At 43.6% G+C, this 25645-nt stretch overlaps 1 protein-coding gene across 1 annotated transcript in view; it reads right to left on the bottom strand.

The window, feature by feature from the left end:
* adamts10 (ADAM metallopeptidase with thrombospondin type 1 motif, 10) overlaps positions 1-25645 on the bottom strand; it is a 32816-nt gene that overhangs the window by 4493 nt on the left and 2678 nt on the right. The window contains exons 2-22 of the mRNA XM_028404738.1: positions 23593-23977; positions 20207-20337; positions 19906-20115; positions 17686-17854; positions 17164-17366; positions 16033-16116; positions 14481-14626; positions 13670-13713; positions 13308-13413; positions 11750-11896; positions 11410-11551; positions 10312-10419; positions 10034-10179; positions 9691-9754; positions 9495-9597; positions 6580-6713; positions 4330-4453; positions 1722-1802; positions 1439-1602; positions 1167-1293; positions 298-427 (exon numbers count right to left, since the gene is read on the bottom strand). Coding sequence (XP_028260539.1) covers positions 298-427; positions 1167-1293; positions 1439-1602; positions 1722-1802; positions 4330-4453; positions 6580-6713; positions 9495-9597; positions 9691-9754; positions 10034-10179; positions 10312-10419; positions 11410-11551; positions 11750-11896; positions 13308-13413; positions 13670-13713; positions 14481-14626; positions 16033-16116; positions 17164-17366; positions 17686-17854; positions 19906-20115; positions 20207-20337; positions 23593-23695 — 2666 coding nt within the window. The 5' untranslated portion in view covers positions 23696-23977. The remainder of the gene's footprint in view (positions 1-297; positions 428-1166; positions 1294-1438; positions 1603-1721; positions 1803-4329; positions 4454-6579; positions 6714-9494; positions 9598-9690; positions 9755-10033; positions 10180-10311; positions 10420-11409; positions 11552-11749; positions 11897-13307; positions 13414-13669; positions 13714-14480; positions 14627-16032; positions 16117-17163; positions 17367-17685; positions 17855-19905; positions 20116-20206; positions 20338-23592; positions 23978-25645) is intronic.

The following is a 25645-nucleotide window of genomic DNA, read 5'->3' as shown; positions in this document are numbered from 1 at the left end:
TCTCAGTTTTCTAAAGCATATCTTGCTGTATTGTCCATCTCTGAATGCGATGATAATTAACAAAAGCATTCAATATGCTCGAATGAGGAAGACCTGAACTGAAACCACAACTCGTTGTGTGAGATTGCCCCCTGCTGGCCAACAATGCAGCTTTGAGTAAGCAGTGTACTGGCGCCTGTTGTCAGACCCAGTACCTGTGTGCATGCTTTACTTTCTGTCTATATCTGGAGGTAGTCAGTACAGCTGGATGGTGTAAGTTGGGTGTAAAATGCTAAATTATGAAGAGAGACCACTCACGTTGGGGAGCACGGCTCAGTATTGCAGGGTCGCCTTTTCTCTTTTGGTTTGTTCTTTTTGTCGCAGAAGTGGTTGTAGACAATAGAATGATCTGTCTGCTTCTTACACACCACCTGCTGGATTTGCACACCTGACCACAAGTGAAACAACACAACACAAAGGGACACAGAGAGGGATCTTAACACATGGAGATGACACACTGCTAGAATGAACAATCAAGGTGAAAGTGTTTATATTTGGATGCCCTGTTGGCATCAAACTTGCCTCTAACAGGCAGTGCCAAGTCACCTGCAGATAACGCAATAAAAAACACCAAGACCTACTGTTTACAGTACAGTTACAGTGAGGCTGGACACTTTCTTTATTCTTTAAGCCAAACAATGGATTTAATAATGAAAAGCAACATTCACATAAATTAAGCCTCTCTTGCAAAATATTTATGTGCCGCATTCACATCCTACCCTTTAGCAAGAATTTATTTTATCAGAGGAAAACAAGTTCTTATCAGGTAAAGGAACATGGATCATTAACTCACAAAGGGCCATAGAGGAAAAGGCAGATTGGCTATGTGTGATATTTTCAAAGACTTGGAGCCTGTTCAAATGCCTCTAGCTGCAACATGGACTTCCCTCCCATGGAGGCTTCACTCAGTGCTATTCTACAGGGATTTGTGTGTGTGTGTGTGTGTGTTTGTATGAGAAAAACAATGAGATCAACAAGAAGAGGAGACGAAATGGCTTTGTGACCTTAATTCACTCCTTACAAATTACACTAATCAAATATGTATATGGGTTTTTGCAGATAAGATATCTACTGATTATATCTACTGAATTTATGAGTGCAAGACAGTTTGTTAGTGCTTTTTTTACCTCCAGCACACAAAGCTGAGCAGCGTGACCAAGAAGTGTAGTGCCAGGCAAAGCCGCTCAGAGGATCCTTGTTGAGCGGGGGATTGAAGCGATAGTGGATCCTTGGGTTCTCCTCCCTCACCAGCACCTTTACGCACAACATGCACATATTTAACACCATCCTCTCACCCTTTTACCAAATATGGCTTGATTCACTCATCTGCTATTGCCAAATAACAAGCAATAATCTTCTTAGGAGGAGCTCTTGTAGGTTTATGTCCTTCTATCCTTACCATAACAATAAGGCTCATATTTGTTGGCCCCAGAGCTTCAAGAGTTTCTGGTCCGTCAGTGGGCCGTCGGTAGTGGAAGTTGGTGCCGGCTGCATTAAACCTGCGCGGTGTGTCAATGGTCAGCTTCCCATTGATAAAATACTGATCACTTTTACTCTTCAGTACTGGGACACAAAGGAAGGAGTAAAAGGAAAGATTATAGAACTCTCCCTGTTAGCAGTGTTGGTAGCAGCTTTGTGGTTTACTACTGAATGCAGTTAAAAGTGCTTGAGTGTAGTCTTACCAAGGTAGTTGAGGGAGATGTTGAGCTCTTGTATGTGGATGAACACTGATCCTTTAGGAATTCTGACCACCTCCTCATAACCTGAGACACGCACAGACCCACACAAAGTCAAAAATTAAAGCAAGGCGAAGGAGGGTTATTCACTGAGGATCAGGGGAGAGATGCATAAGTAGTGTTTAGCTCTGTGGGACACCAATGGACTAAGCAGAGGCTTCGGATTCCAGCTGCATTCTTGGGCAGCTGTCCTCGGCTGCTCCGCTCGGCTCCTCACTCTATAGCAAGAACTATGCCAAGAGCAGGCCTCTCCTCTCCTCTCCTTTTCTCTCCATTCCCCCCTCCATCTGTTTTGGTCTCTTGTCCCCTTTCTTTTTAATGCTCATCTCACCTCCACCCAGACTTGCTCTGCTTTTCTCAGCTCCGCTCTGCTGTCCAGCCAAGCAGCCCTGTAAATAACTTCAGCTCACCAGAGTAAGAAGGAATGAAAAAATGGAAGGATAAAATAATTCCTTCCAGTGACGCTTGGATTGTGTGACCTCTGGAGCTCTAAGGGGAGCGACTGACTGAGGTTGTGGGCTGGATCCAGAGATGACCATAAGAGTGAACATGCTTACTGCCACGCAAGTCTGAACTTTACCTCCTGATAAAATCAAAACTACATCTTGTAAAAAGTGTAAAAATGTTTTATAAGATAGAAACTGTGTTTGGCGTAGAAATAAGAAAAAATCATTCACACCTCACACCCCCATATTGAGGGCCGAGCAAAGATTAACAGAATGAGGTTTGATGTCATTTTTTTCATGTTTCACAATGCAATAGTTTGAATTTATCTCTGGAACATAAAACATGCACTGAAAGGCTGAAGTAGAGATAAATCTGAAAGGCTTTGATTTGCTTTTATTCACTTTTCCTTTCTCGTGAACCAGCTGACACCTGCACCGTTTATATGGCCACGTTTACTAGCTTGCAGCCTTTGCAGACACACTGTTTATAGCACCTCCACCTGCAGATCAGTGGGCAGTGCAACAATGCTGTACTATGCATTAGTGTACCCTAATCAAAACAGTGACCCAGCACTTAGACAAATGGCTCCACAGAGCTATTAGAGGTCAAAAACTCCACAGGGAACCTTTAAACTGCTGAGGCAGAGAGGAGAAATGTTGGCTGAAGCCTTTAAGAGTTTGGAGAAATCAAAAGCTTGCTGTAGACATGACTGAGTGTTTCTGCCAGCCATAAATCTGCCTGTGACCAGAATAGGCTGTCAGTCAGATGCCTGGAGTTTGAGTTGAGAGATGAGAACATACTGTGCTGTAGATGAGACCAAGTTTAGACTTTCACGGGTCAAGGAAAGTTAAAACTCAACTGAACTCAGTTTTTTCTATTGGCAACAAAGCCTGTGGAAAATGATACACTATGTGTAGACATTATTGTCTACATTAAAGTTATAAAAATAATACTATTTACAGGTGGAGCATGGTAAATGAATTCAGCACGAGGAAGGAAACTGCTCCAAAGCTGGTGGTCCAGCAGTGCATAGATGTTTAGTATCTGTGCACCTCATCCTGCTGACATCACTGATTCTCTGTAAATAAGTACTGAGGATTGTTTGGAAAGGTTTTTCCACAAGACCTTAGAACACAGCAGCAGAAGTACCTGCAGTGTCAAAATTTACATTAGGGTGTCCTTGGAGCTATGTAGACATCTACAACTTAAAGTAAAGAGCAGTAAAGAGCAAAGTATCCAGTAAAAACAGATCTTTGGCCTATAATATGAGAAAGTGCTGAATGATTGTCTGGTTGTGCAGGTTTTCCTTAAATCTGTCTTTATACTAATAGATCAATGATCGTGTCAGATATTTTGAGGGTAGTTGAGACCTCAGCTGGGGATGACAGACTGGCCTGGTTAGAGCTGTGGTTCAGAGACCAGCCGCGTGCTCAGGGCGTGTCTGCTCTGAGGAATCCTGGGAGGGGGTGAGTGGTGTTCACAGTTGGGTGAGAGACTCTGGAGTTGGTATTGTGGGGAGAAAGTCCCTTAAAATAGATTTGACAGGCTGTGGGACCTCAAGCCACACTGGCTGGACCTCACCTAAATCTGTCTGCCACGTGTCCTTGGGTGGCTAGTGGATATATATATATACATACAGTATATGGTATGTATATGTGTATATTTATGTCTAGCATGGAGTTAGAGAACTTAAAGTGACTTGTTGCTGTGTGGACTTGATCTCAGGTGGTATCACGCAACTTAATTGTTTTATTTATATGCAGATGATACAGAACTATATCTTCCCGACTGGCTATTCAAACGTTTAATGCCTAAAGAGGGTGATCCAGGATTTGATTGACTAGAAATTAAATTTCATCCCTGGTGGTAAAACTGCTTGATGTCGCCAAGTGACTGTCTGTAGTGCCAACTTTGAACCTGGACTGCATCAACTCTCACCTGTCTGGGGTATTCCACTGGCACACTATCTTGAAAGTGTACACACTTGCAGGAGAACAGATTCTCAAGAAACTGCAGGACAATTTAGAAAGTAAACCCACTGCTAATGAAGTCAGGAGAGATCACAATCTACAAACACAGAGAAAACGAGCTCTGGAGTGATTTCTACCTCCTTCAGGCAGCGAGTCATTGAAGAGTCCCTCCACAGAGACACAGCTGCTCCCATCACCCCCACAGATCCGGCAGCGGTCCTCACGTACATCTGAGCCGAGGATGCGATCGCAACCCACGTGCTGCGGGAAGAGAGAAATGAATGAGTGACAGGGGTCACTTGGGGTCATGGGTGAAGGGGCACAGCTTAGTAAGTGGAGAGGTGTCAGAGGCCAGGCTGAGGGATTACCTCCTAATGTCTTCCAGACCACTTTTTCACAACACAGAAATATCAGATGGTAAGTACAGATGTGTTTTCTGATCCTGCGCAGACATAATGCTCTTAGGTTGCTAAACTCAAAGCTGTCGACATAAATAAAGCTCATGATGAGCGAAGCAGGTGGTTTTACTCAAACTTTTAAACAGTGAACCAAACCTAAACAAAAGTGTACAAAATGAATAGCAACTGCGCTTATTCCCATTTTTTTCATCTGGCAGTTGCTTATTGTACGGAGGGATAATAAGGCTTAAGTTTATTATTACTTTTACAGTGATTGGATCAGAGTTCAAAACGAAACCAAGAGCTGAAGCAGTGATTCACCTGGTGGCAGTGTAACATGAGCAGCGGTGAATTATAAAAGTTTAAGATGATATGGATCCCAGAGCTCAAGGCCTAAATTCATTTCACTCAATTATTTGATTCAATCTTTAAAACAAAATCAATCCAAGGTGATTAGCCAATCAGGGAGGAGTCCACACTGTCACATTCTTTGTAATATATTTCAGTAAATTTAACCTTTGTCCAGCTGGCCACTCTTAAATCAAGTAATGTATAATCACTCTGTATTATCTGTAGATTTTTTTAAACAAATACGGTGAATATAATCGTTATCATAAAACATTAATACTTATTAAATTTGTCTTTTTTTTATGGGAAAAAACTGAAAACAACAGATGATGCATGAATGTTGATTAATCACCTTTGAATGAAAACAGGGCTGATTGATGAGTCTGCAGATGAGTTATGCAGCCCTTGCTACATGCATGTAAAGTTCAATTCTTTGACTGATTACGCAGATATTTCTGCAGTCACAATTATCCAACAGATGTTCTTCTTCTAAACAGAGGCAGATTATCAGGTGAAATCCTCGTGAGAGCAAAGCCTGTATTTACCTGCTTCATTATACTTGAAAGAACAGGTGTTACTAATTGTGTTGTACACTCCAGAGAAAAAGTGATCATGTTATGTTTAACTGGATCATCTGTTCCTTCTTCTCCTTTGGAACCAAAATAAGCATTAGGCTGCAAATATGAAATAGAGATTTCTCTGTAGGAAGTTTTATGTGTACATAAAATACATAAGAGGAAAGGTAGAGAGAAGAGTGGAGAAAGATTTATTGCAAGAAAGAGAAAAGTAAGGGTGAAAAAGGCAGGACATAGTGAGAGAGGAGAGTAGAGAGTCAGAGAGGAAGAAAAGAGAGAGCGGGAGATAATAGGAGAGCAGTGAATGAAAGCCAGCCTGCAGTGCAGACAGACTAACAGCTGAGCTGGAGGGTCACTGAGTTCCTACAGTGCAGAACAGAGTACAGAGAAACAGAGGAGGAGGGGAGGAGGAGGAGAGAAAGGAGAGGGGGTGTTGATAAACAACAAGTCTGTCTTTTTGGATGAGCCCATGAAATCCAGCTCTGCAGTCTAAAAACTCACACTGTGGTGGGTAAGCTAAAACAAACTGCAGGCAACTGCTAAACAAGCTGCACATCCTGATGTTCATTTTTCCTCGACATCCACAGCTTCAAAGCAGAGCTACATCCAAAATAAACAGACTGTGATTCAGCAGCAACTGCCTCCAAGCTCCACGGCATTACCATTAAGAGTTTCTTTTGTCTACATTCTCCCACAAATGAGCAATGTGGGTGTCAAATGAGTTCCAGGGACGTGCTGGAGCTCCAGGTGGTCTGAGCTCCAAAATAAACAGCAGTTCTATGTTGTGTTTTCATTAACAGCTGGTATTAAGACAAAGCATCGGTAATGGGAATCTAAGACTGCTGCCAAAGTGAAGGCAGTTTTTCATCTGAGCAGCTGACTGTGACGGTCGTCAGCAGTCGGTGTGTAAACCAGACATCGGCGGCTGTCCAGAGCCTTCAGCGAGTATAAACAATATTATCTTAGATGAAGAGAGTCTTTAGTGTAAACCGTCTCCTCACAGCTTGTATTTCAGTCGAACACATGCATGGATGTGTAGAAACAAACACACGTTTAAAATCCTCACCTTGCACTCCCCGTTCACACACACATCCAGAGAGTCGTCTCTGCATGGCGTGCCGTCCACCACAGCCGGAGCACGCTCTGTGTAGAAGTTGTATCCTTCTGCCAGGCAGTTCAGAGAGCAGGGCTTCACCCCACCTGGTCACACACACAAAACGAGTAGCATCATCATATCTGTCAATGTTATGAAAAAGATGACATGTGAACATGCGGATAAAGACGCTGTAATCAAATTTGTTTATGAGTGTTGAATGTTATTTCAACACTGCAACACAATCTGTAATAGCATGTGGTATGAGGAGTGTGACTGGTTGCAGGTCTTTTTGCACATGTGCTGCTGAATGCGTCATGTCCTTAGAGGGGTACAGCTCGACAGAGTCTGCAGGGGAGAAGGAAATGTTTTTCTGTGCTGACAACCAGAGAACAAGCAGCTGAATGTAATTATGCCACTGCATCGACTGCTGAATACTAAGTCAGTGAATACATGAAACATAACCAAAGTCTGTTTTAATCAGTGCCATTCATAAATAAAAGGGTGAATGGTGCGTAGAATATTTCATTACATGAACAGGTAGTTCAGCTTTTGTGGTGATTCTGTTTTAGGTAGTTGTAAAATGAAAGTTGATGGTAAAAAATGGACCACATTGGCCCTCATGGAGTCATCAGCTCTCAGATTAGCAGCCATAGAGGACATGGTGGTAACGGTAGGATAGGTTGATCCTTCTTGAAGAGGTGGGCTGCTGAATTCAAACACGGCAGGGAGATTCTGGAGGACCAGTCATAATTCTGACAAATAACACAACAGAGCTGTGAATCTCCCAAGGACAAGTCCCTGCATACATGAAACAAAACCAGTTTTATTTGCTGCCTCCTGAAACGCCTTGGGCCTGATGAGAGCCAGATTCGATCAGCCAATACTGAGGCAGAAAGTGTGTTCTCCAGGAATGCGTAACCATAGACAAGACTTGGGACCTCACCTTCAAGGTTGTGTTGCTGGTGGATTATCTGGAAAATAGTCACACTAATACTACAGGAGGCCTTATACATTAATTTCAGGAGAAAATCAAAGTGATTCAACATGTGAGGCTGACAAGAGGAGCACTCTTCCACCAGGACAACATTTCCGCCAAGTACAACAGTGTGATGGCTGCAGTCCAGAAGCATGTATTTCAATTTCCATCCAATCATCCACTTCGTTCTGTAGTACAAGGTCACAAGGGGGCTGGAACCTTTCCCAGCTGTCAATGGGTAAGAGGTACACCCTGGACAGGCTGCCAGTCTATTGCAGGGCTAATGCTCACACTCTCACCGACGTCCAGTTACGCTCTCATGCATGTCTTTGGAATGAGGAAGTACCCAAAGACGGAAGAACATGCAAACTCCACACAGAAAGGACCCAGCCAGATCTTACCAAGAAGTGAGGCAACCCTGCTAACCACTTCACCACCAACTCAGCAGGACTACACACCTGAATTGGCACTCTCACACTTCTACCTCAAAGAAGACAAAGGAGCTCAGTGGAAGATGATGTCACTGCTGCTGGGGAGTGTGTTCTAGATTGGGCCATAAACTCATCAGTCTCCACAGTCACAGCTGATTTAGGTGAGGAGACCCTGTGGTAGGAACATGCAAACATACCTAAATATGAAGACACAACTTATTGCTAAATGTCTTCTCCTGCCAAGTGCTATATATCCTTCATCACCAGTGAAGTCTGGCAGCAGCCTCAGTGTTTGAGTGACTGTTGACATCATGCTGGGCTGTGTTCGTTTGTGCTGGCATTGCTGAAGCAGGTACAGTATGTACTGGCAATGCTTGCAGACAATAAAGTGGTCAGACCACGGAAAACTACAATTCCCAGGGTGCCTAGCTTTGGCAGGGCAATCATGGTTTGCAGCAGGGCGTGTTGCATGGAGTGTGAAGGTTGAATGTGACGGCTGTTGGACTGAGAACAGTGATGTGGAACTTAAAGAGAGACCTTTTTAATGACCTGTCCTTGGCTGTCTGAGCTTGAGGGAGAAAGGCTGTCTCTGTTCTCTCTCTGTGCAGGACAAGAAAGAAAGATTGCATAATGGTGAAGTATAGGAGACAGATTTACAGCAAGAGAACAAGAAGAAAGGCTAAGAAAAGGAAGCCGTCTCCTCTAAATGTGATAGGTGAAATGAGAGAGAGAGCTGCACAGGATAGAAAAGGGGCTGGATGTGCGATCAGGCCTTAACATGGGGTAGAGACTATGCATGGCACCGATCCTATTTTAACAGCTGCAAGGGATTTCCATTGTAAAATCAGCTGACTTGATGAAAGGACCACTTGTTGCCTGAAGTTGGAATTGGATGGCTAACTGTCTCTGTAAGCCATTATGTTATTGGAGGGCCAGATTAAAGGCAGTTATGTCGTTGAAACTATTTATCTTTCACATCCAGGTTCAGCGTCTAGTGCTCATCAGGAATGAGGAATTCATGCAAGGCATTGTGGGATGCGTGGCTCTCTACAGACTGCATCTGCAGGCCAGACAGACTGACAGAGTCAGCAGCTTCAAAGAAGTTCAAGAAGAAGAGCAGTGAATGAGTGGGCTTGTCAGGGTCACCCCACAGGAAACCCCTGACAAGATCCATGACATAATCTTGGTAGAATGACATGTCTACACAGTTATCAACAAGAGGGTCAAAGTACAGTCTGCCAATTTTGATGCTGAAACTGAGAGATTTCTCCAGGAAGTTAAGACCCAGGATTAAACCGGGGGCTTCTACCAGTTCCCCAAGATGAAGAATGAGGTTAGTAGTCACCATTCTGACATCATGGCTGCTGTGGACCACTTTGTGGAGGTCCAAGTAACAAACTGTAGGCTCACAGTCCACTGGACTGTTTGCACTACACACACACACACAATCACAGGACTGATCAACATTACTCACTCACCTCCTCTGTACGGCTTCCAGGTGTAAAACTTTCCCCGGAAAGGAACGCTATCAAAGCCAGAGCACTGAATCTCCCGGAAATCCCGAGAGCCTGCAGGACACTCCTGTAACATGTACGAACCACACAAAGAATACAAATGAAAAAATATCCATGATGTTATGGTGTGTTAATAACGATGCAGCACAGCAATACTTACATCAATATTGCAGGACCTGAATCGTTTTCTCTCCCCCAAACAATATTTTCCACCGATGGTTGGCCTACAACAAAACAATCATATCAGGACACCACGGTCACTGGACTAAGCTGTTATTATTTTTGCTGTTAATGGGTGATTCCATTCAAAATTTAAGTAGCTTTGCACAGATTCAGGCTTCACTGCTGTCTACTGGCTTTATATAGTGCTGATGCTTCAACCATTCAGCCATCACAGCTGCTATAAGCTGCTGATAAATCTGTAAATCTGTCTACCTTATGTCCTGACCTAACCATAACCAGATAAGAGATCAATAATGATGGGTCACAGCTATCGTTTGTACCTCGGGCTGTCACAGTGTCTGATAGAAGAAGAGACTCCGCCTCCACAAGTCCTGCTACATTCCTCCCAGGGCGACCATAGACCCCAGCCTCCATCCACACCCTCAGGACGAGTCCCGTACGCCACACACATCCTCTTGTAACACCACTGCAGCACATACACACAAATAAACTTAAGACACATACTTGTACTCACAGTATTGTAGTGCAGGAGCATGGTTCAGCTGGAAAAAGGTGTCATGCAAACAAAAAATGATTCAGCGTGAGGACATGCATTTACCCCTTTCTCTATGGTGTTGGTCTGACAGATGGTTCCCTCTGCAGCAGGGATGCTGCTGGTGATGCAACGGTTGCTCTTACTCATGCACCAAAGTTCACTGCAGACTTCCTGTGTGTGTGTGTGTGTGTGTGTGTGTGTGTGTGTGTGTGTGAGAGAGAGAGAGAGAGAGAGAGAGAGAGAGAGAGAGAGAGAGAAAAGAGTAAAAACAGAGTTAACATTTCACAGCTATCCTCCTTAAGAGGAGCAGATGCACTCTTCTTCTTCTGCAGCGATGCCTATAACACATGGAGTTATGTTTTATTGTGTACATGTGCTCTTACCACATAGTATTGATAATAATGAGTCTATAAAGCAGGTTGCTGTTCCAGATGTTCATTCACTCTGAACTAAGCCTTGTAAAACTTGACCATGCAATAAAATGGATGCTATTCTGTGAAGGCACTGCCTGGACGTTTCACATCACAGAAGGAGAAGAAGAGGAGCACAAATCAGAAGAATTTAGCCTAGGACCATGAAAGTGAAGCTACTTAATATATATAGGCACTAATAATCCACAGTAATAATGAATCATATATATTTCCTGTACACAGGTACTGGTAAAATTGTGTGTCGATATCAGGAAGATATAAATGCTCAGAAACCTGATATCTGGGCACATGTCAGTGTTCATGTTTGTAAGCATACAGTCCGAGTGAGGCGGGAGTGTTCCAGGGGGGGAAGTGATGTCTAGGTTTATACCCTAATCATTTTTGTTCGATCAAGTGTTTTTTTGTTTTCGCATTCTTCTTCTTATTATTTGCACATGTTTGAAAACTGCATTGCATACATGCCATTTATAATGGAATTAAACCAAATGCAGTTTATGGTTCCATCTAATACACATAAAGAGTTGTTGGGTTGCTAGGTGACCATTTTATTCCTGAGAGTGTGTAGCATCATTAAGTATGAATTATTATTATTATTATTATTATTATTATCATCATCATTAAAAAACATATTCCCATATTCCATATATATTCCCCTAACAATAATAATAAAATTATACTGCAAATTAACATCACAAATGTGGTAAACGTAAAGCAAAAGCTGAAAACTGACCGCATATTTACATTGTCGAGATCTGATGCCGTACTGGAAGCGGCACTGCTCGTCTGCGTCGTAAGCCTGGCCTGGTGCTGTGGTGGGGTACACAAACTCCTGCTTTGGAGGGACGTTGTTCAGACAGGAGCCCATACCTGAGCTGAACCACACGAGCAGAAGAAAAGAAAATGTTTCAGTTCTGGGAATATTTTGTTTATATAGGATACAAAAAAATTAATGGAAGTGGACTCTGACCATGAAAAATGTTACACTAACTTCCAAGAGAACTTCTCTTCCTGAACAAACTGTTTTTACCAAATTATTTGTGGTGTCACTGATATCTGATAGGCTGACTCACTCCAGGAAGCTGGTGATGTAATCCCGGCTGCAGGCGGACCAGATGAACGGGTTTGTCTTCATGGTGATGTGGTCGGCCATCAGCTTGGCGGTCTCCTGGCTGCGGGGCCCACAGGCGTTCCCCATGCCGTCATGGTTCATCCCAAACCTAAAGCCCATGATGATACAGTGACAACACTTTGAGGCCATGTGGACGGGTTATAATCCATGCAGCAGCGATGGAGACAGTGGAAAAAACATCACTGTGGATAACCGAGAGGGATCTAAAGAACAGACACGTGAAAGATTATCATCCGCAGCTGTCGCAAATGTCAAATATCTCTGACCACATGTTTCGGTAGAATCTTCGCAGGACAGTGGACAGAAGGCTTCGGCACAATGTAGCACCTTGCTGCTTTTTATTGGGCATCAAATCTGGGACCAAGCCGGACCCTTCTACAGAATATTTGTTGTCACCCATGACATGATGGTAAATATATATATAAAGTCCAGACAGTCTCACACTGTTAGAGGAGCTTTCCATGAGCATTCATGAACAGCAGTAACACTCACAGTAGCTGTGTTTGAACATGAAATGTAAATGTTCTGAAAGCTTTTCATCCCACTGCCGATTCATTTCTGCATCGTCTTTTCATGTGGGTACCGTCCACCGCAAACAGGCCTGCATTCAATCTAATACCGCACTGTGATGTCAAAACAATTTCTGTGATAATTAAAACCAGCTGCTGATTGTAGAAACAGAGTGTGTGTGTGTGTGTGTATACAGACATTAACTCACACTGTCAAATCATGTTCAGAAGACGTCCTATTTGTCTGAGTGCCTAACAGTACCTGTGTTAACCATTAGGAAGGCAGAACCCTGATGGATCCACCATCTGTCCTAATACGTCTGTTTGTTTACACCGACAAGCAGGGTGCACCAAGAATGTGTTAATTCACTCAGAGTTAACACACAGGCTGGCACTAGTTAATAGAGGTCAACCGCAACAGGTAAATATCTTAACAGAGTTTCAGTGTCATCTGGAGGAGCCAGATATAAAAAACAAAGCCCCCTCCAGGTGCTGCACCAGACCAACGATTATTAACTAATTCCACTGAGACTGAAAGAAATTACACAACTATTAACACATTCTCAACCTCTTCTGATGGAAATGACTCATGGCGTTAAGAGATTACATAAACCGTCATGGAGGTGTGGAGCCTGGACCAGACACCAACAAAGGATACGAGACACCTCACAAACATTTCATGTTTCAGAATCAGATAAAGAAGGAATTCTATTTGTAGTTTAATGTGCATGATCTCTGCTAAACTGAAGTTAAAGGTTGGTAGTTCAGTCCTTGGTCCCTTATACTGATGACAGGCTGCTAGCACCTCACACAGCTCAGCTGTATCATCTGTGTACAGTATGTTGTATATGCTGAAATATGGTGTAACATAACAAGAACGTGTGTGACAGAAGCACAAAAGGATTGACACACTGGACTTCCGTGCAAGTGCTCTAGAAGCAGTTTAATCCCAGTCTATGTGATATAAGCACTGTTGTGTGTGTCTCTTACGTGTGTCCAATCTCATGAGCAATGGTGAAGGCTGTTCCCAGGCCGATGTCCTCATTGATGCTGCAGCTCCTCTCTGGCTCACACATCCCTCCTACAGGAGCCAGACCTGTCACACACACACAGGCACACACACACACACAGGCACACACATAGACACACACACAGCCTATGAATACAAACCGGTATAAAATATGCAGACTAGAAACATAGAACGTTTTACATTTATGGAAGAAGACTGAAGACTGAAGAAGAGGGTAATCAATGGGGTTATATATGCAGTCGTGATGGCACATTGCAGAAGAACAGGTGAGGTAATGCATCGTGTCAGTGATGTTTGTCACATTTGTGTGTGTGTGTGTTACCTAGAGTTTCACATGGCTTGTTTTTTTGGATGCAGATGTCGTACCTACACAGAAACAACATTATTCAGGATGTAATCAAAACTTGCTACACAAACACAATCGATATGGACATACAGCACATTCCCACATGTTCACACACACTCACACACACACACACACATTCTAGACAGTGGACAGTAGTGATAGCTCACAGATACAGTTTTAAAGGAACAATAGCCGGAAAGCATGGATGGTCACAGTGGTGTGATGTGTCTGGACGACTTCCATGCTCTGCCTGATAAACGGTGTCACAGATCTGTTCTCACAAAGTAACCACATCTTAAAAAAACATCTAGTTTTCACACATCCAGCAGAATGGGTTTGTAAGGCTTAGTATTAGAAACAATAGGAAAGTATTTGTGGCAGCTCTGCCCAGCCTCATTGCATTCAGATGACTCTGACTAAAAACCATGGTTGTGTTGTTTGCTGCTGCACATTCCTCGGTCAATAGCACGAGTGTTTTTTTTCTGTTTAATATGCATGCACCACTGTGTTCCTCCAGAGAGAACAGACCCAGATATCTGTCTCCCATCTCAAATCTTTCCGTTCACAGTGTCTGTCCAGGTGTTGAGTTGTGCAGATGAGGACACAGCTACTGTCACCACAGACAGGACAAGATACAGTCCAACTCTCCTGGACTTGGCTTAATGACAGCTGATGAGGAGAGGGGCTGGGAATGTAAGAATTCAGCTCAGAGGAAACTCTGTTTTAACCCTCAAATGAAAAGACTGACAGACTGTATGTGCAGCAGGAGGTCTGAGGGATTTCTGACCTGGTGATAAGCACAGCGGTGTCGTGGTGAGCGATGCCGTTGTCTGGTATGGCGTTTCCGTAGCTGTTCCGGTGCTGGATGGTTTTCTGCCACTTGCAGAAGCTGTCTAAAGACTTTCCTGCATGGTGGTTGATCTCTAGTGTTGGCTAGTGGAGAAGGAAAAGTAGACACAAAAGGAAATTTGGGAATAAAAACACAATTACTTAATTTAATGATAATAAGGCTATTGCAGCTCAACAATGCCCCAGTCTTCCTGTATTGCAGTGATTTGAACTCCTTTTCCACCATATTATGTTAGTCTTTCCATCATGTGTATCCTTGCACCTTCTCTTTATTATGAGGAGAAGGAGAGGAGGGAGTGCTGTGCTGGCCACAGCTGGCGAGAACTCGTAACCCAGGAATGCATGCGGTGACATAACTAGTAATTGTCTCATCCCACAGTCCCTCATTTCTGGGCCCACTGCTGGCCTCATTTTCCTTTCCAGGGGCAGCTTGCCTTTTTTCAGACCTGGAAACCAGTGACAGAACCACTTGCAGAGAGACTCCACTCAATCCAGTCCTGACCTCAACCTCAACGGTCCACAGAGCAAGAATAACAACACTAATACAGCCCGCCGCTAATGATCCTAACATGTACTTCTTTACTCTGTCAGATAACAAACACATCCGAGCGGTAAATTACAGGGCTAATTTTGAGGCAGAATGACCTGTATGAATCATAAATGTTCCCTAATAAGACAGCTACAGAGAAAACCTCAAAGCCACACAGTAATGGCCCTTTAATTCAGCATGATTCAGCTGTCGGAGCGCTAGAAGGGTCAACATTACGATGGAGCCGGCCACACTGTCTCACCACATGCTGTTAATGGCAGCTAATAAGGTCATTTACTAGGTAGTCAGATGGCTCAGTCATCTCCTGAGCTATGCTGGTAAGGTCATGCACTTTTTATGAGCTGAACTCCTGTCTTGTGGTCAGGCATGGATTCTCACTCTGTGTCCTTTCTGACCTCCATTCTCTTACTGACATCACGCAAGAGGAGTCTGCAGTCATGTGAGGCTGCACAAAGCAGAATGCTAACATCAGCAGAATGGTAAATAAAAAAAAATGTAGTAAGTCTTCAGTTTATCGTTATTCCCTGAAACTTCTGTCTTTATGTTGGTGGCTTCAAGAGTCCTTAAATGCAACACATACAGTGCTGTAAAACACACCAGCGTATATAAATCGAACGTTTTCTACTCCCTGGATGTGCGTCATAGAAACACATGAAATCAGAGAGGTCACTGTTCACTACAGCAACAAGCAGGACAGTCACAGAGCAGGTCTGTCTGACAGGCACAAAACTCCCCTCATTCCCTGACTTTCCTCAATCATCTCCCTCTTCCTACAGCCGCCATTCACAAGACCTGCTTACACACTCAGCCGGGAGTGGTGGTGGTGGGAAAAATCACTTAAGCCAATAATTTGACTCAAATAAGGAACTCATAGATGCAGGTCAGAGAAGAGTTTAATGGAGTGTGGACAGAGACGTAATGATGACAAAAATGTATTTACCTGGTCCTCCATGAGCAGGATGAGCCGCGTCACCACAATGTTGACTGCATTCCCCAGGCTAGAATCCTGGAACAGTTTGGCAACCTGACCTCCAGGGAAACAAGAAAAGACCAGTCTTAAAAACGGCTGATATGCCACAAAAGCTGAGAGAACAGAAACAGGAGTAATGCATCACACACACAGATTTGAAATGCCCCAAGGAGGCAAAAAAAAAAACAAGCATCGACTTGAACGTGGATTTAAAACCTGCGCTTAATTCCAAAATTATTTAAAATGAATGTATTGTCCATGTGAGGCAACAGTTGCTGCAGAAGTGGGCTGAGACAGAGTTTATGCCAAACACTCCATGAGACAGACGAGTACCAGCTATTATCAGAATTAAAGGACCAACAGACCAGAGTTAAAACCACTACTAGCCTTAAAAGCTACGCTCAGAAACGTGTCATTACTCACATCTGGTGTAATTTGGACCGTTTTGCTTCACACCTCTTAAGAGACACTGTTAGATTCCCAGATTATGTAAAAGGTCTGGATGCGACCTGCTTTGTCTGCTGACCAACCCTTCATTAAACACATTCCTAACACATGTGTGGGTTTAAAGTGATTAACTGTGTGTGAAGAGCTCCCCATTGACAGAAATAGTGCCGACGATGACATATGAGCTCAGCTTGTCTGACTCAGATATGTGGCCTCGCTGCGGAAAATCAGGTGTTCTTCTTTCTAGAAACATTATTAATGCAAAGCCTACATCTAATTTGTTTTATTGTTTTTTTCTTCGCACATAAATGCATTAACTAGTTGTTGTCTTACTATTTCTTGTCTTTGGAAATGAACTCAAACTTCTTTCTGTCACTGTAGACATTTCTATTCTTTCCAACCTCCATTTATTGTTTTCAAAAATCTTTCTTGCTTGACTTCGAGGCGTTTCTTTTGTTTAGTATGATGCCAAGTAACCAAACCACGACCGGCTGATGGATTGCTGCTGAAAGCTTAGAAAAGCTGAACCATACGAAAACAAAAATATCTTAACCACATGTGTTTGATGCTGTTTTAGTGTGAAACTTGGCACAATCATGAAAAATCCTTGAGTCACATTTTAACGCGTTCAGTCTTTTGTGTTGTGAAACTTACAATATTCATGACGGCCAGGATGTACTGCTCGATGTCCCTGCGACCGTGGTAACCCACCATCATCTTGTCAGCTACCACCAGCGTCTCCACATAGCGCTCCCGGCTAACTGAGCGCTTTAGGGGCAGCTGGCCGCGGCCGACATGATGAGGAGGCGTCTTCAGAGTCCTCTGCCACCATGACGCACCTTTCATTGGCTTCTCATCTGAAGGAAATCACAAACACTCATGTTCTCAAAGCATCTAGTACCCACATCATTCATGTATTTGCACTTTCTCTTGCAGGAACCCAGATGCTCCACATGACTTTTTCACATTTATCATGAAGAACTGTTTTCCTGAACATACTTTTGCTTCTTCAGCAACGCCCTGTAACACAGACTCAGTCACGCCTAATCGCAACTGGGAACGCGACCACACGTTCTGCTGCTGGCTGGTGTGCAGATCAGCCTGAAGCTGTTTACTCCTCCAGTCTAGACCTTACTGCTGCCACTATTATGACCCAAAACATCTACCCCCTCTCACCAATCACTCCACAGGATTGGCCCTTATACTGATGGCGGAGCGATGACCGCTTGTAAACCACATGGGGACGCCCCTCTGCTCTCTCCCCTCTCTCGGTCCTGGTTTCGTTATCTGGTGAGACAAGGGGTTCAATCAGGTACTCCTCTCCACCTGCAACAATCACCCCCTGCTGCAGAGAGACAGACATGAAGGACAGAATAGAATAGAACAACAAATATCATAAACAGTGCAAAGATTCTCCACATCTATACGTTTTAGGCAACAGCTATAAAACAAATGTCTTAAAACACAATAATTCTATGGTATGAAAATAATCTGCTACATCTTCATCATCATTTTTCAAAAAGTTTTGGTGGGTTTAGAAACATTTAGATCACCTGAAAATACATTTGAGTTTTAGAGGCCCTGGTTTGAAGGTATTATGTGTTTAGTGCTTGTGTAATAATGTAAAGCCGCATAATTACAGCCTGTTGATTTGATCTCTATAGATAATTTCTCCATCATCTTAACTCCACCTTGACAACTATTACAAATTGAATTTCTCCACTCTGCTGTCACTTTACACACACTGTCTAACCTCACAGGGTTCTCACACACACATATGTACTGTAATTATATAGACAAACGCACGTGACGGCATGAATGAGTGAATGAGAGCGAGAAAAATAAGAGAGTGAGACAGCGAGCGATACACTAACACTTCCTTTGATTCTGCTCAGATGTGTTGGCCCCGGTCAGAGCGAGTGTCTCCCCTCCACTCGCTGCGGCAGCGTTCAAAGTGCCTTTAATCCCATAATAAAGTTAGTGCTGCTCCTCTGGACACACAGGCCGCTCGCTGCTGAATGTGCTCACGCTGGCCTGACCAACAGTAATTACGTGTGCGGCTTATTAACGCTTTGTGAACACATCTAATCCTCAGCTGTGTAAACAACTGTTATTGTGGAGCCTGCCCTTTGTAGTGAGAGCATGCAAAGATGCACGTTGCTATGAGTGCTTTCAGCTGACAAAATGATGCGGGATATCAGTCAAGGAGTTCAAACGTGTCAACAAACAGAGGAAAGTCCTCTGCTGCAGTCTGCTAAGATGACGTCATGATAATAAAAAAAACCTGAAAGAAATGAAGAAGACATTTTTTCTGCCAACTGTGATTAACAGTTTTTACAAAAGCCACCCAAAGAGAGCATTTAGTTTAGGGATCTCAGTCTGCTAAGAATGAAGAATGCTACTTCTACGTAAAAACCCACATCAGACAGAAATGGTTTGGATGATTAAAAAGTTTCTTTACACTTTCTTTACAGCATGGTAAAGATGTGGCCTGCTGCATTCAGATGTGTTAGAAAGACCGTCACCATCACTACACAGAAGTCAAGACTGTCAAGATTCATGACATGACCTGGACAGACCGATAAGACAAAGCTCACAGACCAGATGGCAGGATATCAGATACATTCAGTCCATGATCTCCGAGAAAGCTACAGGAGTAAATCGAAGAAATATAAATGTGGAAACGAATGAATGAAGTACTGATCCACCAGGACAGCACCTCAACAGACACAGTGGTGATGGACACTATCTTTATATGCGGATTTAAACTTCTTAAAACTCCGTCAAACTTTGACGTTGTCCCAAGATGAAGAAGGAGCTCAGCAGTGGCCATTTTGACAGTGAAAATGTGGAGGTCAGAGACATCAATTACTTTTGAAATCGATCCATATGTTCAATAAATATTGTACATGTAAGGATAGAATTCTGAAAATTAATGTGCTCGGTTTTTAAAATCTACTCCTACAGCTGCTAATACTGCTAAGGCACAATTAACAGCTTCAAGGAGAGAGACTACCCTCAAGTCTGTGGACGTATCATCAAGATTATGCCAGTATAATGACATAATAATTGCTACTATATTTCACCTACAAATATGAATGTCTGATAGTGACCGTGTCATAAACGAAGATAATTTCTACCTGAAACATTAGGTCTCGTTTGCTGGTAAATCCTTCCTTTCAGATGAGGTTTAAAGGGTCCGGACCTGAAGACCACACTGGTCAGCTTGGCTAAAGATTAAGGCTGGCCTGAGGTCTGAAGGTTTGTTAAAATTTCATGCTTTGATGTTGGGAATCAAGCGTTTCTGATCCCTCATTTGCTGAGCCAGCACTGCTGCTGGTGCTGACCTCACTCAGTGTATTAGCTGTGGATTAGACCCAGAGGTTTCAGTCTTACCAGGCCGTTACAGTTGCTCAGGGCCACTTTGCTGGAGTGCGGTTGGTCTTGGAGGTGTCCTACATAGTGGCAGTGGGGCGAGTACGGGTGACTCCAGGCTAATCGACCTCTTTTCCAGTACTCCACCCTGAACTGGCGGGACAGCAGGCCTCCCTGCAGCGTCAGATTCAGCAGGAAGTTGTTCCGTGATGTGGACAGCTGGTAGAAGAGCTAAGAGACAGAACAAAATACAAATATCAGTCTATTCAAGTAGTATTTAAGAGAAAGAAACTAATGATAACTATTTCAAAATGCTTAATACAGAGTCAGGGAGCCTGTCTTCAGTGCTGCGTCTTCTTCTTTGGTGTTGAGTCGTTTCCAACATCTCCCCATCAGGTCCTACACGCACTGGGATGGCAATCTCATACTGGCCCAGACTGGACAGGAACGCAGCTGCAGAGAGAGAAATAATAACAATTCAGCGTAATCTAATTGAAATTTTGTTGCTTCTTGGCTTTTTTTAATCAAGAGACTAACCCAGCTGGCAAAGAGAAACCTGCAGACTTTTTGGCCGATTGCTGACAAAGATCCTCCAAGTAACCCCCGCTCCTCCTTCATGAGGCTAAAGGGACGTTGCCATGGTTACCTTGAAACTGTATACTTCCTGTCTGTCCCAGTCTGCGCCGGGGTCTGGTGGAGATTTATTGTCCAAACACACACACACAGCTCCAAACAGCCAACGTCAGCTAACTAACGGTGAAAGGTCACCGGCAAATGAGTCCAGTTTTCATCAAACCTTTGGTCTCGGTCGGTGGAGAAGCTGCCCCGTTCCCACACAGAGTAAATAAGCTAGAGATCAGAGTTCCCTGGTACAGACTTGGAAATCTCTGCTTGAATAAACAGCAAGCACAATTACAAATGTTGGCTTCACATGGAGCTTGTGAGGCTGTACTGTGTGTTGGACATAGGACAAAATATGACTGGTGTTCGAGTGGTTTAAATCGTGAGAGCAGAACTGGACAGCACTTCGAATGAGTCAGCATTTTCTGCATTTTGATTATAATTTAAAACACACTTCCAGTAAAGGGTTCAACAAGGCAGGATGGCCTGTAAAGCTTTTACTGGAAGTATTGGGAGAAAAAAAATGACAATATAATGACTAGAATTAGATGCAACTCTTTAAATTTACATCAAAAGGGAGTGTTTTCTTTCCTTCCCCTGTTATTTGTCTGTCAGGCATTCACTCTCCTGTCATCTAAGGACCTTCCACTTCCTCTCCATCCAGCAGTGTGTTCCCACCTCCTACCTGCACACCTGCTTTTAAAGGCTGAGCAACACCTCTTTCTGCAAGATCATCTCTTTATCAGTCAGAAGAGAGACTAGTTTTAGCCTTTAGCTTGGTGTATGGTCACATTATTGAACTAAGCTACTGTTAGTTCTGGGGTAATTTGCATGGGCTCCGACACTTTAAATACATTGTGATCAAGATAATCTGAAATGTCTTCAAGTCTCAAGCACAGAGGGAGAAGGAGAGGGAGAAAAAAGTACACAAATGACTGCTTCAAATGAACTACACTGAAGATACCGAACCCCTCTGAGCCTCAAAAGCTTCCTATGAGCACTGAGCTGTTTTCCACAACACAAACCACAACGAGCAATCAGGCAGGTGGTATGACCATTACCTTTGAAGCACGGGAAAAGCCCCAGCAGAGAAAATGAAGGGAGGGCGTTAATAAAGTAGACAGAAGTCGCCTGCATGGAAGAAATAAATGAGACCTCACACAGAATAAACTGTAATAAAAACCAGCTCAACAAATTAGCCTGTAGTTTGAAGTAAAGAACGGAAGTCTTTAAAAAAAAAAGTAAAAAAAGAAAAGCGCCACAGTATTTCTAAAAAAAAATTACCATCAAAATTCAGTTGTTCACACCACATGAAACAGTTAATCTGTAAGATATGGATGTTATGAGTTGTATATCTGATCTTTTATCTTGGAACAGATTGAGGCCAATAGTAGCCAATAATGAAGAAAAGGAAAACAAGAGCAAACTGGCAGTGTTTGCTAATTATAACCGGAGAAAACACCCTGACTGGCAGGGTCACATACAGAGAAGTCTGTACTGATAAATTCACCCTGGTTTGTTATCACCAAATGAAAATAGTGGAAGGAAGTACTCTGGATGGAAAAGTGGCCCTCCCTCCTCACCAGACACACCTCCAGGGCACCTCAGGCCAAACATGGCTGCTCTGCCTCTGTTTATGTCAAAGACCAGGAGGAACCTGTGAGTATTCACTTTGTATGAGCGACACAAATGCTGGGAGGAGTTTTCAAATGTGTATTAAAGACAGAAATTAATGTTGGTTTGAGAAAAACTTTCCTCCAGCATGTGTGACTCTTTACTGGTTCTGCATGACAAAGCTGAAGTGCAGTGGTTTTATGAGTTTGGTGTGGAAGAGACTGACTTTAGCCCTGACCTCAACCCTATCTGACACCTTTTGGAAAAAATGTGGACTGTGAGCCAGATCTTATCATCCAACATCAGTTCATGACTCCGCTAATGCTTCGATGGCTGGAGGGGTTCAAGTCCTGCAGCCAGATTTAAAAATCTTGTTATTTTTAACCTATTCAGAATAAGTTGTATATTTATATTTCACCTTTTCATACCTACTCAAAGGTACTCAAAGTGCTTGTGAGCAACTTAGGGTTAAGGGGCCTGCAGCCAGAGACTGAACCACAAACCTTGCAGGTAGTGGACAAGTGCTCTTGTGCTCTTGTGCTTCTGGTTATTTGGCTGCTAGTCACTAACTTGGTGTTTCTGTTGCCAGCGGTCAGGGAGTGTACAGTGGATTATCTGAAAACAGATGTCTGCAGGGAACTGCAGAGCTGGCTGCTAATCATTTTGTGGGTTTATCACTGCAAGCGACTGCTTTCATATCACAGAAGTTACCACATTAACAAAAGAGCCTAATTATTTCAGGTTTATAACGCCAACTTCCTGTACCTGTCTCTGAAGTCATGTCAGGGTGTGGATTATTAGCAGGAGCCACGTGGCAGACTATTAGAGACAAATGGCTTTGAGGGGTCAGAGGTTAAGTTTAGGAAATACACAATCACAGTCTTGTTCTGGCTGATGGGACACAGACACTCAGGGAATTTATGTCTTTGCCTTTGGGGGATTTCTGTCATTCCAGCCTCAGTGTGAACGTCATAGAGACAGAAGGACTGTGTGGTGAGGGGCGAAGGGGGCGGACACGCGGCTGTGCACCGGCATCATGATTTGTAGAAGCAGAGTTCAAGTTCAGACAGCCCAGACCTGCAGATCAAAACTGCACATCAGCCTGTCAGACATGAATGGCTCATTTCAGCCAAGATTTTCTCAGACAGTAACTATAAAACACATGGTAATCCTTAAATTAATTAAAATCCTATTCATATTATATACAATATATACATATATATACATATCTGAAAATAATTAGAGCATCCCACAGTATGAAGCAAGGATCACAGGCAATAAACCAATGATGTCTTCCCTCTATTTAAAGAGGAATACAGTCTGTGCTGTTTATAGTGTGTTAAATTCAAACCAACGTCTCTTCAAACTCTGGAACTCTTCATAGTGCAGTGATGTTACAATAGAGAAACTACAGAATTTTAATGGATTTTTTTTTACTTTGTAGTCGACAGAATGTTGAAATCTTTATCTTACCTTGTGACTGAGCAAACTCATCTCTGTGACCTCCTGCGACCCCGGTGGCAGCCATGACGACGATGACAGTGCAGACCAGACCAGTCCTCCATAGCGTTTCCATGGTTACTACAGTAGTTGCTATAGTAACAGAACTCAGTGCAGTGGTCCCCGGGCCTCTGTCCCAACATGTCTCCTGCCCTCTCGGATGCCCTGTCGCCTAGCAGTGGGACAACTCAGCACTCTGTTGGGCCATGGCTGAGGAGATGTGAGAGATGTCAGACAGCGTGCCAGTAAAGACGGATGCTGGAGAAGTCCTCATAGAAGTAGGAAACACCTGGACGAATTTCTCAAGGGGCTCAGCAGGGGCTCAGCAGCAGTGGTAGTTCAGACCCTCTGAGTTGCCCTGTGGAAGAGAAACAGTTCAGCAACTACTGGAGGAAAGCCCGGAAAGGGAGTGAATGGGAGGGGAGAGACGGATTTAGGCTCAAAAGAGGGAGGGAGTAAAAAGGGAGACATAGTGAAACACAGACAGGGAGAGAGCATGAGATCCCATTGACCCATGCAGTTCCCAGTCAAACAAGACATATCTCCTGTAGTTCATATTCAAAGACCGCCCAGTCCTACATTGTTCCTTCAGATAATCAATCTTGGCTTTAGTACGGGGCAAGGAACCCTGTCTTTCACTCTAATGACCAGAGACAACAGTAGGTCCCAACCTGGGGCCCCCGAAGAGCTGCAGTTTAAGCTGCCTGCCCACCGGAAAGAGTTCAAACACAAAGGAAGCCATTGATCTTTGAAAAAGCTGTGCTTAATGCCCAAACAGGGCTTGAAGTGGGTATTATGTCAGAGGGTCTGAGGGTAAAATGAGCCAATTTGAGAGGAGCAGCAGGATGCCATCACCGCTACGCTGGCTGAGTCTGCTGGTTGGTTGTATGGCTGAGTGACTTGCTGGCTGGCTGCCTGACTATACAGCTTACTAATTGGCCAGTGCCCTGTGTAGCAGACTGATGGTACGAGTGCCTATATGAAGCCTGTTTACATCTGAGAGCACAGTAATAATTACACCATGACTGATACTGAGATTAGGCCGTTAAAGAAATTAAACACAATATATTGAAAGATTGAGTGATGTCATTTTTAAACACATACATTTTAGAGCATGGCCACTGAGGCCACCTGCATCACAAGTAGGAACTGTGCACATGCTGTTAGTAGTGCCAAATGTATAGCTGCAAGCCTCAGAGATCACCACACAGACTCAACAAGGACTTCTTTAATTTCACTGTGGCAACACACAGACATACAGGTGTGTATCATCCACACAGAACTGGAGGGTGCCAGTTTTTAATCAATCAGCAGACCATGATTACCGATTTGCATTGACTAAACTTCACTTTAACTGCAGAATATAAACTACAGAGAGTTTGAGAGGCAGACCTCAGATGATGATCAATTGGAGGCTCGAGTTCAGCCAGCCAGACATCACAAATTCAAATCTTGGCGAGAGAAATTTGGTTCATTTTCCATACTACTAATTTGGCTGTCTGTGCTATAAATAAACCAAATGTTCCTTTTTAATTGGGCCCTATTCCTTTTCAAACTTTCAGACCAACATAGAACAAGTCTGCTTTATAATAACAACGGAAAATGACTTCCTCAGACCCACAGTGCCCATTTCAAAAACAGACCAGAGCCAGGATCAGGAGTCACATTTTCATGGGTGCCCTTCTCTTTGACTTGAGTTTCCTGGCTACAGATTGCAGTGTCAGCTAAAAACCTAACTCTTGCTATCCTCCAGTAAAATCTGCCCACCCACTTCACTCTTGTCCCGGCCTATACCCCCCCCCCCCCCCCCATTACTCCATCACTCCCTCCTTCCCTTCCTCCCTCTGAGCCGTCTGGGGAAAGAAGAGCGAGCGGAGACGCCACACTGGCCCAGATGGCTGGCGGCTAACCAACTACAGCCAAAGGTAATCGGAGGCAGATGGGAAACCTTTTGGTGACGAGAGCAGGGGGAACAAGTTGCCTCCGAAAAAGAGGAGGAAAAAAAACAAGTGCAAAACCCGAGGGG

This window comes from Parambassis ranga, chromosome 4 (assembly GCF_900634625.1).
Source record: "Parambassis ranga chromosome 4, fParRan2.1, whole genome shotgun sequence".
In the NCBI taxonomy this organism is placed as follows: domain Eukaryota; kingdom Metazoa; phylum Chordata; class Actinopteri; family Ambassidae; genus Parambassis; species Parambassis ranga.
The sequence above is the reverse complement of the archived record's forward strand: the minus strand, read 5'-3'. Positions and strand labels throughout refer to the sequence as shown.